The 22325-nt window shown below is 44.6% G+C and overlaps 1 protein-coding gene across 8 annotated transcripts in view; it reads right to left on the bottom strand.

Moving 5' to 3' along the window:
• LOC137642806 (WD repeat-containing protein 44) overlaps positions 1-22325 on the bottom strand; it is a 102546-nt gene that overhangs the window by 79864 nt on the left and 357 nt on the right. For 7 of the 8 annotated variants that reach the window (XM_068375672.1, XM_068375674.1, XM_068375676.1 and 4 more), the window contains exons 2-4: positions 8623-8707; positions 8232-8342; positions 6859-7017 (exon numbers count right to left, since the gene is read on the bottom strand). In XM_068375672.1, the coding sequence (XP_068231773.1) occupies positions 6859-7017; positions 8232-8342; positions 8623-8707 (355 nt within the window). Of the gene's footprint in view, positions 1-6858; positions 7018-8231; positions 8343-8622; positions 8708-22187; positions 22229-22325 lie in introns of those variants that run through there. The other variant, XM_068375675.1, reaches the window with a different exon arrangement.

Raw genomic sequence — 22325 nt, 5'->3', positions numbered from 1 at the left:
AGTTATTCAAAATAACAAACATAAAATTAATAAGTACCTGGTAAGGAAGTCGACTTGAACAATTACTCTGCCTTTTTAAGTACGTCTTCCTTACTGAGCCTCGCGATCCTCATAGGATGCTGAGCGACTCATAGGAGCTGAAGTATGAAGGGTTGCAACCCATACTAAAGGACCTCATCAAAACCTCTAATCTAGGCGCTTCTCAAGAAAGAATTTGACCACCCGCCAAATCAACCAGGATGCGAAAGGCTTCTTAGCCTTCCGGACAACCCAAAAACAACAATAAAAAACATTTCAAGAGAAAGATTAAAAAGGTTATGGGATTAGGGGAATGTAGTGGTTGAGCCCTCACCCACTACTGACTCGCTGCTACGAATGGTCCCAGGGTGTAGCAGTTCTCGTAAAGAGACTGGACATCTTTAAGGTAAAATGATGCGAACACTGACTTGCTTCTCCAATAGGTTGCATCCATTACACTCTGCAGAGATCTGTTTTGTTTGAAGGCCACTGAAGTTGCGACAGCTCTAACTTCATGTGTCCTTACCTTCAGCAAAGCATGGTCCTCCTCATTCAGATGGGAATGAGCTTCTCGAATCAAAAGTCTGATATAATAAGAAACTGCATTCTTCGACATAGGTAAAGAAGGTTTCTTAATGGCGCACCATAAAGCTTCTGACTGTCCACGTAATGGTTTAGTACGCCTCAAATAGTACTTAAGAGCTCTTACAGGGCATAGTACTCTTTCTTGTTCATTTCCAACCAAATTAGCAAGGCTTGGAATATCGAACGATTTGGGCCAAGGACGAGAAGGAAGTTCGTTTTTGGCTAAAAAACCAAGCTGTAAGGAACATGTAGCCGTTTCAGATGTAAATCCAATGTTCCTGCTGAAGGCGTGTATCTCACTGACTCTTTTAGCTGTTGCTAAGCAGACGAGGAAAAGAGTCTTCCAAGTGAGATTTTTAAAAGAGGCTGATTGAAGTGGTTCGAACCTTGCTGACATAAGGAACCTTAGTACCACGTCTAAGTTCCAACCTGGTGTGGCCAACCGACGCTCCTTCGAGGTCTCAAAAGACTTAAGGAGGTCCTGTAGATCTTTGTTGTTGGAAAGATCTAAGCCTCTGTGACGGAAGACTGCTGCCAACATGCTTCTGTAACCTTTGATCGTGGGAGCTGAAAGGGATCTTTCCTTCCTTAGGTATAAAAGGAAGTCAGCTATCTGAGTTACAGAGGTACTGGTTGAGGATACTGATTTCGACTTGCACCAGCTTCGGAAGACTTCCCACTTCGACTGGTAGACTTTGAGAGTGGATGTCCTCCTTGCTCTAGCAATCGCTCTGGCTGCCTCCTTCGAAAAGCCTCTAGCTCTCGAGTGTCTTTCGATAGTCTGAAGGCAGTCAGACGAAGAGCGTGGAGGCTTGGGTGTACCTTCTTTACATGCGGCTGACGCAGAAGGTCCACTCTTAGAGGAAGTGTTCTGGGAACGTCTACTAGCCATTGCAGTACCTCGGTGAACCATTCTCTCGCGGGCCAGAGGGGAGCAACCAACGTCAACCTTGTCCCTTCGTGAGAGGCGAACTTCTGCAGTACTCTGTTGACAATCTTGAACGGGGGGAACGCATAAAGGTCTAGATGGGACCAATCCAGAAGAAAGGCATCTATGTGAACTGCTGCTGGGTCCGGAATCGGTGAACAATAAATTGGGAGCCTCTTGGTCATCGAGGTTGCGAACAGATCTATGGTAGGCTGACCCCATAAGGCCCATAGTCTGTTGCAAACATTCTTGTGAAGGATCCACTCTGTTGGGATGATTTGACCCTTCCGGCTGAGGCGGTCTGCCATGACATTCATGTCGCCTTGAATGAACCTCGTTACTAGGGATACGTTTCGATCTCTTGACCAGGTGAGGAGGTCCCTTGCGATCTCGTACAACGTCATTGAATGAGTCCCTCCTTGCTTGGAGATGTACGCCAAGGCTGTGGTGTTGTCGGAGTTCACCTCCACCACCTTGCCTAGAAGGAGGGACTTGAAGCTTCTCAAGGCCAGATGAACTGCCAGTAGCTCCTTGCAGTTGATGTGCAACGTTCTTTGATCCGCATTCCATGTGCCCGAGCATTCCCGACCGTCCAATGTCGCACCCCAGCCCGTGTCCGATGCGTCCGAGAAGAGAAGGTGGTCGGGGGTCTGAACAGCCAGTGGCAGACCCTCCCTGAGGAGAATGTTGTTCTTCCACCAAGTCAGTGAAGACTTCATCTTCTCGGAAATAGGAACCGAGACCGCTTCTAGCGTCTTGTCCTTTCTCCAGTGAGCAGCTAAGTGAAATTGAAGGGGGCGGAGGTGGAGTCTCCCTAACGCGATGAACTGGTCCAGTGATGAAAGCGTCCCTATCAGACTCATCCACTGTCTGACTGAACACCGGTCCTTCTTCAGCATGGACTGGATGCATTCTTGGGCTTGACTGATTCTGGGGGCCGACGGAAAAGCCCGAAAAGCTTGACTCTGAATCTCCATTCCTAGGTATACTATAGTTTGGGATGGGACGAGTTGGGACTTTTCCATATTGACCAGGAGACCCAATTCCTTGGCCAGATCCAGAGTCCACTGTAGATTCTCCAGACAGCGACGACTTGACGCAGCTCTTAAAAGCCAGTCGTCCAAATAGAGGGAGGCTCTGATGTTTGCTAAATGCAGGAATTTGGCAATATTCCTCATCAGTTTGGTAAAAACTAGAGGTGCCGTGCTTAGGCCAAAGCACAGGGCTTGGAACTGGTATACAACCTTCCCGAAAACGAACCTTAGAAAAGGTTGGGAATCTGGGTGGATGGGGACGTGAAAGTAAGCATCCTTTAGGTCTAACGAGACCATCCAGTCTTCCTTCCTGACCGATGCTAGAACCGACTTTGTCGTCTCCATGGTGAACATCTGCTTTGTGACAAAGACATTCAGAGCACTGACGTCTAGCACCGGTCTCCACCCTCCTGTCTTCTTCGCCACTAAGAAGAGGCGGTTGTAGAAGCCCGGGGATTGATGGTCCCGGACTATGACTACCGCTCCCTTTTGTAGTAAGAGAGACACCTCTTGCTGTAAAGCTAGTCTCTTGTCCTCCTCTCTGTACCTGGGAGAGAGGTCGATGGGAGTTGTTGCTAGAGGGGGTTTGCGCAAGAATGGAATCCTGTACCCCTCCCTGAGTAACTTCACAGACTGTGCGTCTGCGCCCCTGTTCTCCCAGGCCTGCCAGTAGTTCTTGAGCCTGGCTCCCACTGCTGTCTGAAGAAGGTGGCAGTCAGACTCTGCCTCTAGAGGACTTGGAGCCCTTCTTCTTGCTCCCACGTTGACTTCCGGCAAGAGCACCTCCTCTGCTGGAGGCTCTGCCACGAAAGGGCGGAATGAACCTTGACGCTGGAGTGTCCATCCTGGGTCTAGGCACGGAGGGCAAAGGGGTGGCTTTGCGTGCGGATGACGCCACCAGGTCATGAGTGTCTTTCTGGATCAAGGAGGCGGCAATCTCCTTGATCAACTCTTCAGGGAAGAGACACTTCGAGAGCGGAGCAAACATAAGCTCCGACTTTTGACATGGGGTGACTCCAGCTGACAAGAAGGAGCAAAGGTGATCCCGCTTCTTGAGGACCCCGGACACGAAAGAAGCCGCAAGCTCACTAGAACCATCCCGTATGGCTTTGTCCATGCAGGACATAATGAGCATGGAAGTTTCCTTATCAGAAGGGGAGGTCTTCCTGCTCAACGCTCCCAAACACCAGTCCAAGAAGTTAAAGACTTCGAATGCACGGAAAACTCCCTTCATAAGATGGTCCATATCCGAAGGAGTCCAGCAAATCTTGGAGCGTCTCATAGCCAGCCTGCGGGGAGAGTCTACCAGACTTGAGAAGTCGCCCTGGGCAGAGGCAGGAACTCCCAAGCTGAGAACTTCTCCCGTGGCATACCAGACGCTAGATCTGGAAGCAAGCTTGACCGGGGGAAACATGAAGGATGTCTTCCCAAGTTGCTTTTTGGACTGCAACCACTCTCCCAGTACCCTTAAAGCTCTCTTGGACGAGCGAGCGAGTACGAGCTTCGTAAAGGCAGGTGCTGCTGACTGCATGCCTAAAGCGAACTCAGAGGGAGGCGAGCGTGGTGCTGCAGACACAAACTGATCCGGATATAAATCCTTGAACAGCGCAAGCACTTTCCTAAAGTCTAAGGAGGGAGGCGTGGTCTTGGGTTCGTCGATGTCCGAGTGTTGGTCGTCAAGATGTGCAGCTTCGTCATCATCAGAGAGTCCATCGTCTGAATGTTGAGGAGGAAGAGGCAACGGAGTGGGAAAAAGCTGGACGGCTGAGTCCGGCAGCACGGGTGCATGCGTAGCTGCACTGGACCCAACGTCATGCCACTGTTGGTCAGTCTGAGAACTGGCAACAACCATAGCTGAGTGGGTGCGCAAAGCGTCTACTCCCGACTGTGGACGGATAGCGGAGACCACCGAGGGTTGCGGAGGCTGACGCACCGCGTCAAAACACGGCAGCTTAACTCCACCCTCCTGTTGTTGTGGTAGCACACGAACGGCAACGGAGGGTTCCGTGCGTCTGTGAACGTCAGCATGCGTCTGGCAGGGTCGACTGCGCATGGGTGGAGGAGCTCTCACAGCTGGAGTGAGGGAGCAGGCAGCCTCAGCGTCTGCTGGGCGCACAACCGTGGTAGGTTGTAGGCTAACGGGTGCAGCGTCAACCTTCTCCGCACGATACTCCTGCATAACCGCAGCTAACTGAGTCTGCATAGACTGCAGCAAAGACCACTTAGGGTCTACAACAGCTGGTGCGGCAACAGACGGAGTTACTGCCTGTTGCGGTACCACTTTGCCTCTCTTAGGAGGTGTGCAGTCGTCGGAGGACTGCAGCGAGTCCGAACTGACCCAGTGGCTACACCTGGGCCGTTGGACTTGCTCGGAAGGGACCTTGCGTTTAAGAGGCCGTGAGACCTTGGTCCATCGTTTCTGGCGTGAAACCTCTTCCGCAGACGAGGAATGAACGGGCTCACTCGTCTTCTTGTGGGTGGGACGATCTAGGCAAGATACGTCCGAAACCACGGAGGGAACGTCTGTCCGCTGATTAAAGCCTGTCGAACCCTTTGGTCGTACGACATTGCTTCTCCCCTGGGCTTGGGAGCTTGCAAGAGGTCCCGGACTGGGAGGACGACAGGCACGAACAGACGCACCCTCATGCGTAACACTGACACTTTTCACTGCACTAACACTCACTTCACTTCCCACTGCACTTTTACCTTTCAACTCCCTGACGTCAGCCATGAGTTGATTGCGTTCATTCGCCAATGACTCGACTCTCTCACCTAGAGCCTGGATGGCACGCATCATATCTGCCATCGAAGGTTGATGAGAGCTAGCAGGGGGGTCGGGTGCAACCACTACAGGGGAAGAAATAGGTTGTGGGGCATGGGGAGAGGAAAAATCCATAGAGCGAGACGAACTCCTCCTGATCCTATCCTTCTCTAGCCTACGTGCATATTTCAGGAATTCTTGAAAATCGAATTCCGAAAGCCCAACGCATTCCTCACATCGATCTTCCAATTGACAGGCTTTACCCCTACAATTGGAACAAACGGTGTGCGGATCGATAGAGGCCTTCGGAAGACGCCTTGAACAGTCCCTAGCGCTACACTTCCTGTACTTGGGGACTTGAGAAGGGTCAGACATCTTGAATTAGTCAAAGGGGGGAATTCAAAATCTATCCAAGTCGTCAACAAATAATCCTAAATCCAATAAAAGAATGCAAGGAAGTATTGAAGATAACTTCTGCACAGCGATAGCTAATAACCAGAAATGAATACTTCACCAAATAACGTGAAAATCAATCCAGAAAACAACAGCGTATTTAGTAGGTCTTGCCGGTGGCACGACAGAGAGAAAATTGGTTCTGTGTTGACATGGAGTACTTGAGTACCTGCTCGACAGATGGCGCTGTTGATGTACACCCCCACCTGTATAGCGATCGCTGGCGTATTTCGTCCTTAGGTTTTTCTGTCGGGCAGCAGAGCTGACAGCTATATGATCACCGGGTAAGTTTAATATTGAAAAATGAAGTTATTTTATATTTTTTAAGTTCAACCCAGGAAGGGGGGTTGTGACCTGGGAACTACTAAGTTCGGTTAGGTTGAGTAAGTGGGGTTTGTATGATAGCGACAGTGATTGGGGGGTCGCAGGGGGGCGTTAGCCCCCCCGTTAGGCCATTAGGAAGGTAAGGACACGGCTTGTAGGTCAGGTTAGGGGGGGAAGTTTAGGTTAGTTGTTGTCCATTTTTCTCGGCGTGTCCCCATAAACTACAAAGGCTCCTTGAATTTTGTTAAACTTTGGCCTAAAAAGGCCTAACCTGAATTCCATGTCTACGATTTCTGGCTATAAAAGATAATAAATAGTCGTCCATCATATGAAAAAGATACAAGGTTATTACAAATGTCATTTTGATTACTGTATTAAATAATTTAGTACTGTATTGCTTTATTAGAGAATTTCCTGATCTTTGTTATTTACAGTTGAATTTGTGTTTGGACCTCCAAATGTTTGTAAACTGGGGACCTTCTGGATAGGAAAAAATATCGTCTTTTATATCATCTAATAAGAAAGGTTCTAAAAATTCATCCGATTATTATAAGTACTGTACAATTACATATTTAAAAGAAAGCTCTATTTATAGAGCTTACGTTTTCCTAGTGTATCCTAATTACCGGAGCAAAAAAAAGGCTTACAGTATAGTACTATAAACTACAACTAACCCTTACCAAGCTCAAAGAATGATATTAGATAGAAATAGTAATGCGAGTCTAGATATATCACGCAATAATATAAAAACTTACCAAGTTTCCCAAAAGTGAACCACTGCAAGCACTACTAGATTCTTCAACATCATGTTTTCCGACGCTCACTCCACTTAAACTACCCTGCTCCTCTTTCTCCAAACCCGCAGGAGATATTTCTAGCTTCACATCTTCACTTCCCTTTTGTTCTTTAGTTAGCTGAAATATTCAATATATGACATACTGGTAAATTTGATAAAAATTCTTTCAAAATAATAAATTCCTTATGTAAAATTTGTTTACATTACTTAAAACCTTTTTTTTATATAAAAACTGTGATGTTGAGCTTAGAATATTTTCATTTGAAGTGCCTGATATCAAATTTATTAATATATAATTGAGTTTGGAAGTATTATGACTTTGGTGGTGTTGATTTATGCATAATCTCCAATGAGCAATGAGACAAAAACAAGACCAGTTTTTTATCAATCAGATTCTCTTGGCATTCTTTAAAATATTCTAAATAAAAAATAGGAAATACACAAAAGAGAAAGGTAAAAAAAATAAAGTGAAAATCATAAAAAACCAATTTGGTCATTAATTTTTACTAAAAAGAACAAAAAGTAAAATAATATATTTGTCAGATATTGTAAAAACTTCAAGTACAGTACCTAGTTGCACAGCGCATTCATGCAAGTTCCAGATGAACTTGACAAGGCTAAAATTTACCTAATATTCTACGTGCTAATCAGATTCCACAGTTATTTAGACATGGAAATAGCCTATAAGAACCATTTTGGATTTTAAATTCATTGGTTACTTGTATTATGTTGGTATTTAAATCCATTTCATTAATTGCATTGGCAAAGAGATTTCAATGCCAAATACAGTTTAGATTATTATTTGACTTTTCACAAGAACCTGTTGGAAGGTACATTTCCCATCAGTGACAATGGTCTCATACCAGAATCTAGAGTACGATTCTAAAGGGCAAAGAATGTAATTTCTCTTTCATACAACCTGAGATCAAGACCAATTTCAAAATAACTATAAAGGTTTAAAGGCCGCTCATGAACAGCAGCGGCAAGGGACAGTGAAATTGCCCTATCAAGCAGGACAATGCCCTAGAGACTGACCATATATACATATGATCAGCACCCAAGCCCCTCTCCATCCGAACTAGGACCAAGGAGGGACAGGTAATGGCTGCTGATGATTCGGCAGATAGAACTATAGGCTCCCCTAAAACCCCCATCCTTAGCTCACAAGGATGGTGAGGTTACAGTGACCAAAGAAACTAACAAGTTTGAATGGGTCTCGAACCCCAGTCTGGCGATCACCAGGCAAGGACGCTACCACCAGGCATGGACACTACGATAACTGATAACAAATAACGAAATAACGAAAAATTTTATCTAAATACATGCACTTACCTGAAAAGCTTTCAGTGGATGCAAAAACGGTTGGTTATGTGTAGACATATGGGGTGATGATTCATTCTCATTACCTAACCCCTTTTCCGAATGAAACTGTAGATCTCCTTCCTGGTATGAGAATAAATTGATAATCAATATTTATTTTAATGCCTTCCGAATGTCAATAACTTACGGAAGAATAATTTATCAGCAATTGTATTGTGTTGCTAAAGAACTTCTAGACTGACAGTTTAAATACAGAAACAGAAACTATATCATTACAAAATTAAACCAGTAAGCGCATAAATGCTGAAGTTTAATCATATCTCAATTACAGTTTTCAGTAAAAAATAAATTTCACAAGAAAAATCAAAATTAAACATGACAAATAAAGTGCTACTCAACATACCAAAGCCACATTTGAAGTTAGAGGTGGGTCTGTTTTGCAATGTAGTTCTTTTTGTGGGCTAGTAGTTATCGACCCTATATCTCCCCTGGAAAAAATTTTTATAATTAGAAAAATACATGGATAAATAAACAGTAATGATTAGTAGTCTTCATATTTCCCAAATATTAAGGTACTTTAAATTTTCAAAATGTGGGGCCTAATCCAGAAAGAAAAAAAAGAAAAAAACATGCCTCTTTACAGTTAAAGAATTATAGGAATAAAAATTATTCGAACATGGAAAACAGGGCAAAGTTTAATAACTGGCAAAAACATCCACTAAATTAAATTCAGTACAGTAACTGCATCATACACTTATTCCACAAGAGAACCTGTGATTTGTTGGTGTCACAAGGCAATTTGAGAAAAGGCAGCTCTAGACCTTAGGGCTATAAATAGTAAATTGGTAATCCCATAACTTGGGAAAAAGAAGCAGAGTCATCTTACACTCAAAGTGAGACATGGACAGAGTTACAGAATAGGAATTTGGTTCAATCTCAAAGAAACAGATGCAAAGGAGAAGACGCCACCCATATCACAGCAATATCTAAAACAAGGGAAATTTTGGAAATTCTAACAGATTTGCCTTTTGTTGAATTCACAGTACTGTACAGTATACCATTAATCATCTCTTCACAATTTAATTTTATCAAGATGAATTTGCCATCTTTCTTATTCTAATCTTAACTATCTAAATTGTAATTTTACAATATATTGACATAGTGGCAGTAAATGTTACAAAATGTTATTTTTATTAGTAAAATAAATTTTTGAATATACTTACCCGATAATCATGTAGCTGTCAACTCCGTTGCCCGACAGAATTCTATGGAGGGATACGCCAGCTATCACAATACTAGAAGGGGGTGTACTTACCAGCGCCACCTGTGGCCAGGTACTCAAGTACTTCTTGTTGACACCTCCTCAATTATTCCTCGGTCCACTGGTTCTCTATGGGGAGGAAGGGAGGGTCGATTAAATCATGATTATCGGGTAAGTATATTCAAAAATTTATTTTACTAATAAAAATAACATTTTTCAATATTAAACTTACCCGATAATCATGTAGCTGATTCACACCCAGGGGGGTGGGTGAAAACCAGTGTACAAGATTAAAGGATAGCTAAGTATCCCATATTTCATATAACAGTTATCTCAAATAACAATGAAATAATAAGTACCTGGTAAGGAAGTCGAATTGAACCGTTACTCTGCCTCTTTTTTAAGTTCGTCTTCCTTACTGAGCGCAGCGTTCCTCTTGGAGGCTGAATCAACCCAAAGGTGCCAAAGTATATGGGGTTGCAACCCCTACTAAAGGACCTCTACAAAACCTCTAACCCAGGCGCTTCTCAAGAATGAATAGACCACCCGCCAAATCAAAAGGATGCGGAAGGCTTCTTAGCCTACCGTAACAACCATAAAAACAACAATAAAAGCATTCAAGAGAAAGGTTAAAAAAGGTTATGGGATTAAGGGAATGTAGTGGCTGAGCCCTCACCTACTACTGCACTCGCTGCTACGAATGGTCCCAGGGTGTAGCAGTTCTCGTAAAGAGACTGGACATCTTTAAGATAAAATGATGCAAACACTGACTTGCTCCTCCAATAGGTTGCATCCATTATGCTCTGCAGAGAACGGTTTTTATTAAAGGCCATCGAAGTAGCTACGGCTCTTACTTCGTGGGTCCTTACCTTCAGCAATGCAAGGTCTTCCTCCTTTAAGTGAGAGTGGGCTTCTCTAATCAGAAGCCTTATAAAATATGAAACCCCATTCTTGGACATGGGCCTCGAAGGTTTCTTGATGGCACACCATAAGGCTTCTGACTGTCCTCGAAGAGGTTTAGACCTCTTAAGATAAAATTTGAGAGCTCTGACAGGGCAAAGAACTCTCTCTAGTTCGTTACCTACCATGTTGGAGAGGCTAGGTATTTCAAACAATCTAGGCCAAGGACGTGAAGGAAGTTCGTTCTTTGCTAGGAATCCGAGCTGAAAAGAACATGTTGCAGATTCGGTCGTGAAACCAATGTTCTTGCTGAAGGCATGAACCTCACTGACTCTCTTAGCTGTTGCAAGGCAGACGAGAAAAAGAGTCTTGAGGGTAAGGTCCTTGAAGGAAGCTGACTGGAGAGGTTCGAACCTAGGTGACATAAGGAACCTTAAGACTACGTCTAGGTTCCAGCCTGGAGTGGATAGACGACGCTCTTTAGACGTCTCAAAAGACTTAAGAATGTCTTGAAGGTCCTTGTTGGAAGAAAGGTCCAAACCTCTGTGGCGGAGAACTGAAGCCAACATACTCCTATACCCTTTAATCGTAGGGGCTGAAAGGGATCTCTCATTCCTAAGATGTAGAAGGAAGTCAGCTATTTGGGTCACAGAGGTATTGGTAGAGGATATTGAATTGGCTCTACACCAGCTTCGGAAGACCTCCCACTTAGACTGGTAGACTCTACGAGTGGAAAACCCTTCTCGCTCTGGCAATCGCACTGGCTGCCTCCTTCGAAAAGCCTCTAGCTCTAGCGAATCTTTCGACAGTCTGAAGGCAGTCAGCCGAAGAGCGTGGAGGTTTGGGTGCAACCTGTCTACGTGAGGTTGACGTAGAAGGTCCACTCTTAGAGGTAGAGTCCTGGGGATGTCGACTAGCCATTGAAGTACCTCTGTGAACCATTCTCTTGCAGGCCAAAGGGGAGCAACCAGCGTCAGCCGTGTCCCTTCGTGCGAGATGAATTTCTGCAGAACTTTGTTTATTATCTTGAACGGTGGGAATGCGTACAGGTCGAGATGGGACCAGTTCAGTAGAAAAGCATCCACATGAACTGCTGCAGGGTCTGGAACAGGGGAACAGTACAGCGGAAGTCTCTTGGTTATGGAGGTGGCAAACAGATCTATGGTAGGTTGACCCCACAAGGTCCAAAGTCTGTTGCACACACTCTTGTGGAGGGTCCATTCCGTGGGAATGACCTGATTCCTTCTGCTTAGGCGATCTGCTGAGACGTTCATATCGCCCTGAATGAACCTCGTGACCAGAGTGAGGTTTAGACCTCTTGACCAAATGAGGAGGTCCCTTGCGATCTCGTATAGGCTCCTCGAATGGGTCCCTCCTTGCTTGGAGATGTAAGCCAAGGCTGTGGTATTGTCTGAATTCACCTCCACCACTTTGCCTAGCAGGAGGGACTTGAAGTTCAACAGGGCTAAATGAACTGCTAGTAGCTCCTTGCAGTTGATGTGGAGTAATCCCTGTTCTTCGTTCCACGTTCCCGAGCATTCCCGTCCGTTCAAGGTCGCACCCCAGCCCGAGTCTGATGCATCTGAGAAGAGATGAAGATTGGGGGTCTGAATAGCCAACGATAGACCCTCCCTGAGAAGGAGGTTGTGCTTCCACCACAGGAGAGTGGTCTTCATCTCTTGGGTGATTGGGATAGAGATTGCTTCGAGAGTCGAACCCTTGTCCCAATGAGCTGCAAGATGGAATTGAAGAGGGCGGAGGTGGAGTCTCCCTAGCTCGACGAACAGGGCCAGTGATGAAAGGGTCCCTGTGAGACTCATCCACTGTCTCACCGAGCAACTGCTCCTCTTCAGCATGCTCATGATGCACTCTAGGGCTTGGCTTATCCTGGGGGCCGATGGAAAAGCCCGAAAATCCTGACTCCGAATCTCCATTCCCAGGTACACAATGGATTGGGAGGGAATGAGTTGAGACTTTTCTATGTTGACTAATAGACCCAGTTCTCTGATTAAGTCTAAAGTCCAATTGAGATTCTCCAGACAGCGACGACTCGTGGAGGCTCTCAACAGCCAGTCGTCTAAGTAGAGGGAGGCTCTGATGTCCGATAAGTGTAGGAATTTGCTATATTCCTCATCAGATGAGTAAAGACCATAGGAGCTGTGCTTAGGCCAAAACACAGGGCTTGGAATTGGTAGACAACCTTTCCGAAAATGAATCTCAGGAAAGGTTGGGAGTCTGGATGAATAGGAACGTGAAAGTAGGCATCTTTCAAGTCCAACGAGACCATCCAGTCCTCCTGCCTGACCGCTGCTAAGACCGACTTCGTCGTCTCCATCGTGAACGTCTGCTTGGTGACATACGCGTTGAGCGCGCTGACGTCCAGCACCGGTCTCCAACCCCCTGTCTTCTTGGCCACAAGAAAGAGACGGTTGTAGAAGCCCGGGGATTGATGGTCCCGGACTATAACCACTGCCTTCTTCTGCACAAGTAGCGACACCTCCTGGTGCAATGCTAGCCTCTTGTCCTCTTCTTTGTAGTTGGGAGAGAGGTTGATGGGCGATGTGGTCAGAGGTGGTTTGAGGCAGAATGGAATCCTGTAACCGTTCCTCAGCCAACTGACAGACTGGGCGTCTGCACCTCTCTTCTCCCAGGCTCGCCAGAAGATCTTGAGTCTGGCTCCTACTGCTGTCTGGAGATGCGGAGAGTCAGTTTTTTCCTTTAGATGTCCTGGAGCCTTTCCTGGACTTGCTCCTGTAAGAGTCTGGACGGGAGCTTCCTCGGCTGGGGGCTCTACCACGAAAGGGCGGTATGAACCTCGTAGCAGGGGTATCAACCACTGGGGAGCGATAAGTCTTGGGGACTGAGGTAGCAACCTTAGACTTACGAGCCGATGAGGCTACAAGATCGTGTGTGTCCTTTTGTATCAGGGCAGCAGACAAGTCCTTAACCAGCTCTTCGGGGAAGAGGAACTTCGAGAGCGGAGCAAAAAGGAGTTGTGACCTTTGGCAAGGTGTAATGCTGGAGGAAAGGAAGGTACACAGCTGTTCCCTTTTCTTCAAAACCCCTGATACAAACATCGACGCAAGCTCACCAGATCCATCCCTAATGGCCTTATCCATGCAGGACATTAATAGCATGGCAGAGTCCTTGTCCGCAGGAGAGGTCTTCTTGCTGAGGGCCCCCAGGCACCAGTCAAGAAAGTTGAACATCTCAAATGCTCTAAACAGTCCTTTCAGTAAGTGATCCAGGTCTGAGAAGGTCCAGCAAACCTTAGAACGCCTCATTGCAGTTCTCCGAGGCGAGTCTACCAGACTTGAGAAGTCAGCCTGGGCAGAGGCAGGTACTCCCAAGCCTGGTGCTTCTCCTGTGGCATACCAAACGCTCGCTTTCGAAGTGAGCTTAGTCGGCGGGAACATGAAAGAAGTTTTGCCAAGGTGTTGCTTAGTCTGCAGCCACTCCCCTAAGATCCTAAATGCTCTCTTAGAGGACCTTGCTAGGACTAGCTTAGTATAGGAGGGCTTAGCTTGTTGTACGCCCAGCGAAAACTCAGATGGCGGAGAGCGGGGAATAGCAGAGACAAAGTGGTCTGGGTAAACCTCCCTAAGCAGAGCCAAGACCTTACGAAAGTCAATAGACTGTGGAGAAGGCTTGGATTCATCCACGTCTGACGAGGGATCCAGGTGTGCCTCCTCATCATCAGACGCCTCATCACCAGAGTGTAGCGAAGATATTGGACAAGAATGCTGAACAGCAGAGTCAGAACGAGTAGGAACAATATTAGAGGTTTCCTCTTCAAGTAACTGTTGAGGGAGAACCTGAGGCTCAGACTGCAAAGGCTGAATAACAGACAAAGCAGAAGGAAGGCGCATGGGTGGAGGAGGCTGACTCCTAGCATGAGAGGTTGAACCCAAGGGATGCGCTTGCTGAGCGGTTGGTGGAAGCGGAGTAGCAAGTTCCTGTTCCTGTGGTGTGAGCGGAGCGTGATGAGGTTGAGGCTGCGCAGAACAAGGTAAATGTCTCGCAAGCTGAGGCTCCTGAGGCGCAAGGCCAAGGTGTAGTGGAGCTTGCCTTGTGGATGGTTGAGCTCGCTGCAGCGAGAGCTGAGGAGACTGACTCATGCACGGGAGAGGTTGTTGTACCTCAGCCGAGAGTTGCACCACTGGTGGAGCAGCAAGGGGAGGCGGAGGAAGAGAGGTATACTCCTCCTGATCCCATAGCAAAGGTTGCCTTAAAGAAGGCGGAGGCTGAACACCACTGGGAACAGCAAACTCAGACTGTGGCTCAACATCGTACGCCTGGCAGGTGGTACTGCGATCAGGCGGAGCAAGCGCAGGCGGAGCGAGCGTAGGCGGAGCGAACGCAGGCGGAGCGAGCGTAGGCGGAGCGAACGCAGGCGGAGCGAGCGTAGGCGGAGCGAACGCAGGCGGAGGGAGTGTAGGCGGAGGCGCAACACTCTCAGCCCGACACTCACGCATCAAGTCCGAAAGCTGTGCTTGCATGGACTGTAGTAGAGTCCACTTAGGGTCGGCAGAAACTACAGTAGGCTGAGGTAAAGCCTTAACAGTCGAGCTCTGTTGTGGCAGAACCTTACTCCTCTTGGGCGGAGTGCAGTCGACAGATGACTGCGGCGAGTCAGAGCTGAGCCAATGACTGCAACCTGGCTGAGCACTCGCGGACTGGACTCTGCGTTTAAGTGGTCTCGAGACCTGAGACCAACGTTTCTTCCCTGACAGATGATCAGCGGACGAGAAAAAGACGGGCTCAATCGTCTGCAGGTGGGAGTGACGGTCTTTGGAAGACACGCCCGCAACCACCGAGGATACTTCTGTGCGCCTAACAAGGCCTGCCGAACCCTTATGCCCTTCGACATTGCTTCTCCCCTGGGCTTGGGAGCTTGCAAGAGGTCCCGGACTGGGAGGACGACTGGCTCGCACAGAAAAATCCTCACGCACCACACTGGCACTGACACTAGCACTTGGCACTGCACTGACACTAGCACTCGTCACAGCACTGGCACTAATTCCACCCACTGCACTCTTGACCTTAAGTTCCTTAACTTCGGCCATCAGAGACTTATGGTCACTTACCACTGACTCTACTTTATCGCCTAAGGCCTGAATAGCACGCAAAACAACAGACATATCAGGCGGAGGGCAAACAGTAGGTTCGGGGGTAGCCACTACAGGGGTAGGAAAAGGTAGGGGATCATGAGGTGAGGAAAACAGTGAAGAGTGAGAAGAACTCCTCCTAACTCTACCTCTCTCTAACTTAGTTGAATATTTTAAAAGACGGACAAATTCCAGTTCCGAAAGTCCGGCGCATTCCTCACATCGATTTTCTAACTGACAGGGTCTGTCCCTACAGTCAGAACAAGCGGTGTGAGGATCTACCGAGGCCTTCGGAATACGCCTATTGCAAGACCTACATCGTCTATGGGAGGGGGCTTGCGAAATGTCAGACATCTTGAATCCAAAGAGTTAGCCAAAGGGGTTTCCAAAATCAAGCAAAAGATCGTTAACCGTATATCAGGACTATATAAAAGCTATCTAGCTAATATAAGAAGGTTTCCAGTAAAGCGACAGCCGAAATCTGAGAGAATACTTCACCAATTAGCCGTGAACAAACTCGAAGATCATAAGCATATCCCAGAACGTCTTGCCGGAAGCACGACAGAGGAATAATTGAGGAGGTGTCAACAAGAAGTACTTGAGTACCTGGCCACAGGTGGCGCTGGTAAGTACACCCCCTTCTAGTATTGTGATAGCTGGCGTATCCCTCCATAGAATTCTGTCGGGCAACGGAGTTGACAGCTACATGATTATCGGGTAAGTTTAATATTGAAAATTAGATTTTCCACAAGAGGTTTTTATGAGTAAAATGGATGAGATTTGTCACGAACTCATGAAGATAATCTTCTCCGCCATCTGTATTGTTGTTTGGGTATTTTCTCTCAACTGCTTCCTTTTCCTCCTCTAATTCTTTGTTGTCTAACGCTCCTTTAGTCTATATTTTCATTGCCAGTCTATATATCCACTAATTAATGGGATCTGCTTTGCATTACTGTTACAATTACCTAATAGTAGCCTTATTTTTTTTTTTTTTTTTCTTGTACTCTTGGCTACTGGGGTAGTTAATTTTCAGCTCCTCTATTTTGATACACTGACCTAATTACATTATTCTGATTCACAAGAATTTTGAGGTTTTCAATGATACTCACCTCCTTGTGATTTTGTTCAGACATGTATTTCTGCTATTTTTTTTTATTTGAAGTATTATTTTCCTTTATTATAAGTTGTTCTTATAATTGTAAGCTTTCATTGCATTGTGACATTTTTCATTAACATAAAAGTTTTTGTTTTATGCTAATTAGCAATCACTTTGACTAATTACTATTGGGTGGTGTTTGGTAACCACCATTTAGTTTTAGAAAACCCCCTAAGTACAAATCTTTGTAATTATCTTTAGGGTTTTTACAGAGATTTCTTCTTTTCTTCCACTCTTATTTGTTGTTTGCGAATGATAAACGGTGCTAATTTATTGGTTCCATTCCAGGTATATAAGGAGTGCACTTTTAAAGACAAGGTGTGAATGGCTTTCCTTATGCCACTAGCACAAAAGGATAAGGAACTTGATGAAGACCTGTCTTAAAGATTGAAAAGGGTCTGATACCAGTGATTACCGCGCTATTTTTCAGCAACTTGACTAGAGTGAGGAAGAAGGTTCTGCTTTCAGAAAAGATCCAGAGGCACAAACTCTTCCAATGTGCAGGAATGAGATCTTCAACTCTTCATAGTTAGAGGTAAAGATAGAGAAAGGGATGGCAATAGTGATTAGCTATCAAGTTTGTTCAAAGTATTTACAAATTTCTGCCTAATAGATCTAGTTAAGCTTGATTCATATCGTAGCTAGGGCTGCACAGCCATTTTAGAGAACCAAGAAAGGTTGTCTACTACAAGAGCAAAACAAAAGTTAGGGATATACTTCCAGAAACTTGCTCAGCTGTTAGAGAAAACCCAAAATGAATCATGTTTCAGAGTTAAACCGAAAGCTACCTTCATGGAATAATGGATCTAAGGAGACATGGATACCTTCTCATTCTTGAAGAGTCAAAGAGGAGCATAAACAATTTCTTTTTTCATGTATTGAATTACTTCTGAAGGAAGGAATGCAAAAGCTGACAGGCCAGCCAGGAAAAGTGAGAGCAACTTCAGTAGATGAAAAAGTAACTGTAGCTGATATCTCAGCCGTTTGTGACAGGAGTGACTTTAGACGAGACGACAGAATAGGTATCAAATCATTATATGATCTCACGCTGACCAAAGAAGCATAGTAGCAGAAGCAAAAGTAGGAGCATGAGCGGATACCTTAGCTTAAGAGGGAGCACGAGTGCCCTCAGCAAATGGGGCCTACATAGAAGTAATGGTACAAGCCCGGGTAGCCATAATAGCAGCATAAACAGGAGCAGGAGCAGAAAGAACAGGTCCAAAATCAAGGCTTTCAACTCTTTCCCTTTGGAGGCATAGTAGGTTAGGTTAGGTTAGGTTGGAAAATGTCCTTTTGGGCTCTGGGGTCACACTACTCCCAGGGGGAGAACCCCAGCAGACATCACAGGAGTTAATGACACAGGACACACTAACCACACCCTTCATCATTTCCTAAACAAGTCATTGAGGGCCTTCCTGATCGATATAGAGAGGTCCAAGCCTTCCTTAGATCAAACTTATCGTCAGCAGTATGCACAAATGGAGAAGAGCCTCCAACCTCCGATGGGGTGCAGCAAACACTAAGGGGAAACCATCAAGCCACCAGAAACTTGAAAGCCACCCTGATGCATGCTTTCTGGTGACTGAGCCAAGGACATAATGGAACAGCAGTAGCATACCCACTCAATGAGAGAGGAAGAAGCAATGCTCTCTTCCTCCCAACAAAGCATACACCTGTCACTGCACAGGAAGCCACAACCTACACTTGGCACACAGGGATGATTGTGAACAATCATGCCCCTACCAAGAAGCACAGAGAGTGTGGATCGACATACAGTTTAACAAAAATCGGATGTGATGACCCTCTTTTCCTGCACGTATGAATCTCTTACTTTGCAACAACAGCAATCAACAGCTAGCAATAACTTTTGGAAAGAAAAATTAAATGAAAATTATGTACTACACGTCTGTGCTCATTGCGGCCGAAACAACTTTTGACTAGTACAGTCGGGCCTGTTTTCCCTCACTCACCTCTGTCATTAAGTAACTCGCTACCGATTTTAATGGTCAGTCTAGCTCGCGTCGAAAACACATTACATGCTTAAAGGATGAAAGGTTTGTATATGCTTAGGAAAAAATGATTTTCCATTGCTCTAATTACAGCACAAAATGTCAATAAATAAATAAAAACTTTGAGATCACATAATACATAGGAAGCTAACAAATTACTAAAATTCAAGCACAGAGAGAAATGGTTGAAATTATAGTAAAAAATGTAAGGATACTGTATTGCGAGAAATCAACGTAAAAAATTGGAACATGGTACAAGGAAAAATTTATCAAAATAAGACCAGAAAAAACAAGAATAAATCTGAATTACGTTATTTGTTAGTGTTCTTAATCAGCACTCCTTATTCTCCAATGTCTGATACGTACTGTACATGGCAGTAATAGAGGAAAATTAAGATTATTTTTTTTTTTTCATGTCCATTCATGATGTTAAAACTTTTTAATTAATAGCATTTCACTTTTCAAAGGTAAGATTCTTGGAAATAAAAAGATGGCTACAATTATGATATTTCTACTGGCCCATAGTCAGACAGCACTACAATAGTCAACAAGCATCCTTTTGAGGTTGCGAGACAAGAATCAAGTCCACATGTCCTAATAAATATCACCTTAGTAATCTGTAATTTTATGTCGGCATTAATTTTCTTGAATAATAACGCTGCGAAAAACTCTAAAAACAGCAACTATACCCAATGGAAAATACTCGTCTACAAAAATCTCTCTTATTGCCTCTGGAAGAATAAACTTTCAAAGTTTATTAAGCCTCTAATTCAGAGTGAATGCTTCACCAATGGTGTTTACTTAAACTTATCTAAGAGGCTTGGATAATCACAATAAATGTTATATAAATTCAGCTACAAAGCCTAACCATCAACTATATATTCATCAGGAAATTTGCTGATGACTCAGCAGGCAGACCTATAGGTTCTCCAAACCCCAGCATCCTTAGTTCACAAGGATGGTATGGGTGCAGACACTAGTGAAATTAACGAGTTTGTGCAGGACTCGAACCCATGCTTGGCGATCACCAGGTAGAGACATTACCAATAATACCAAACAACTCTAATTTTACCACAAATTATGTTACAAGTGACCTGGGAATAAGTTCATACCATTTTCAATATTTAATTCAGAATTAAGATCACCCTAAAATCTTCAAGAAAACTAGTTTAGAAATATACGAACAAGAAAAAGGGCAAATAGGAGAAGAAATGTTTTATGATAACAAACCTAATTCTATTATTATGTATAGAGCTAGGGCCAACTGTTTGAAATTAAATGATAGGAAAAGACATGAAGCGGGAGGTAGGGTAGGATGCAAACTATGTGGGGCAGTTAATGAAGACCTCGCCCACTTCATTCTTGAGTGTCCAGACCTCAGCGTCGAAAGAAGAAAAATAGTAGAATTGCAACAGCCGTATGAAGAAGAAAAGAAGAAGATAATAGGAAATGTGCTCTTCAAGAAAGAAGGAATAGAGAAAAGAAAAGAATATATCTATCAAATGTGGAAAAAAAGAGAGAAGAAAATAAAAGAATTAGAATAAAGAAGAAAACCAAGGAGGTGCCGATGGAAAGGCGAATCCCTCCGCCCAACAACGCAACGCAACTACCTATAGGAAATTCTAAATTGCCTGCTGCCCGAACTAATCGAAAACAATACTCTTATATCTTACTAGGGGAGTACGAGTCAAGAGTGATGCTCAAAACTTTATAAACCACTGGCAATAAGAAAATTACATTCAAACCAGAATTTCAAAATCAATAATTTCAATAATAATGGCCATCAGAACAGGATGTAAGCCTCTGTGATCAGCGTATCCTATGCTGGCTCTCACAAAGAGAGACACTGCTGCGTAACTGCCTCTGTGATCCGCGTATCCTATGCTGGCTCTCACAAAGGGAGAGAGACGGCTGCGTAACTGCTTCTGTGATCCGCGTATCATATGCTGGCTCTCACAAAGGGAGAGAGACTGCTGCGTAACTGCCTCTGTGATCCGCGTATCCTTATGCTGGCTCTCACAAAGAGAGACACTGCTGCGTAACTGCCTCTGTGATCAGCGTATCCTATGCTGGCTCTCACGAAGAGAGAGACTGCTGCCAAACTGCCTCTGTGATCAGCGCATCCTATGCTGGCTCTCACGAAGAGAGAGACTGCTGCCAAACTGCCTCTGTGATCAGCGCATCCTATGCTGGCTCTCACGAAGAGAGAGACTGCTGCCAAACTGCCTCTGTGATCAGCGTATCCTATGCTGGCTCTCACAAAGGGAGAGAGACGGCTGCGTAACTGCTTCTGTGATCCGCGTATCATATGCTGGCTCTCACAAAGGGAGAGAGACTGCTGCGTAACTGCCTCTGTGATCAGCGTATCCTATGCTGGCTCTCACGAAGAGAGAGACTGCTGCCAAACTGCCTCTGTGATCAGCGCATCCTATGCTGGCTCTCACAAAGAGACACACTGCTGCGTAACTATCTACCTACGCAACAACAATAGTAAATATCAAAATCTCTGATTTCCCACTAACCCAACCTAGGATACTGCATCCTTATACATTGTATTTTTAAGTATCCCTGAGGCATGCACAAATAACACAACACCAAGTGCAAATCCTTAACATCCCCAAAACCAATTCTTTCGCATGCCTCTAACCTAGCAAAAATATCTTGCCATAAATCTATTTAAATACCAGGTATATTAAAAAAAATAATAAAACTAATTCATTCTGATTTATCAACAAGAATTCAGTATCTATGAGGATGAAAATATTAATAAAAAAAACTTTCAGGGTAAAAAGTACATCAATGCATAGTAATATGGTAAGCATAAAAAATCAACAATACTTATGACCCTGCAAACAGTATTTTAAGTCAAAAGGTTTAAAGGCCTTATCTAAATCAAATGTCAACCTAACTGCAAATTCATCATTGGTTGAAAATTAGAGATAGAGAATTAGGAGGATAGGCCTTTGACTGCGGAAAACTTGTACTGAGGAGAATTGGTGTTGGTTGCTGGGGCCAGGAAAAATTCCTGTTAGATTGTGGTAAGCAAGACGAGCCATACTTGAAACTGAATAAACTAAAGGGGATCTGGATGAGGTAGGCATTCATATTCAGTATATTCTGGAAGAATGCATAAAAAAAAAAAAAAAATATTCACACCCCAAAAAACTAGAGATGCAACTTGAAGATAGGCTTAAATCAGCCTAAAGTTCTTAGGCCTCATCTAAATTAAATGACTACCTCGCTGTAAATTTATTATTGGTTGAACATTAGAGATAAAGAATCGAGAGGATAGGCATTTGACCGCAGAAAAGTTGTACCGAGGAGAATTTGTGTCGGTTACGGAAGCCAGGAAAAATTCATGTTAGATTGTGGTAAGCAGGAAGAAGCATGCTTAAATTTGGATGAGGCAGGAATTCATATATATTATGGAGAAAAAAAAAAGTATTCACACCCAAAAATCTAGAAATGCAACTTGAAGATCAGCTAGCTAAGGTTTAAAAAAAATACTGGCTTCCATTCCAGTTCGAGCCCTACCCTAAACTCGACCCAAATCTATCCATCGAAGCTAGTCCCTATGGGTACTGCATTCATCCACAAATGAGTAACACCAAGTATCATAGGCTAGCCTAAGCCACTGCCGACACAGACCACATTAAAATTAGTCAAGTAAAA

Source organism: Palaemon carinicauda, chromosome 6, assembly GCF_036898095.1.
Source record: "Palaemon carinicauda isolate YSFRI2023 chromosome 6, ASM3689809v2, whole genome shotgun sequence".
NCBI classification, from domain to species: domain Eukaryota; kingdom Metazoa; phylum Arthropoda; class Malacostraca; order Decapoda; family Palaemonidae; genus Palaemon; species Palaemon carinicauda.
Note: the sequence above shows the minus strand (reverse complement) of the source record. Positions and strands in the feature narration are given on the sequence as shown.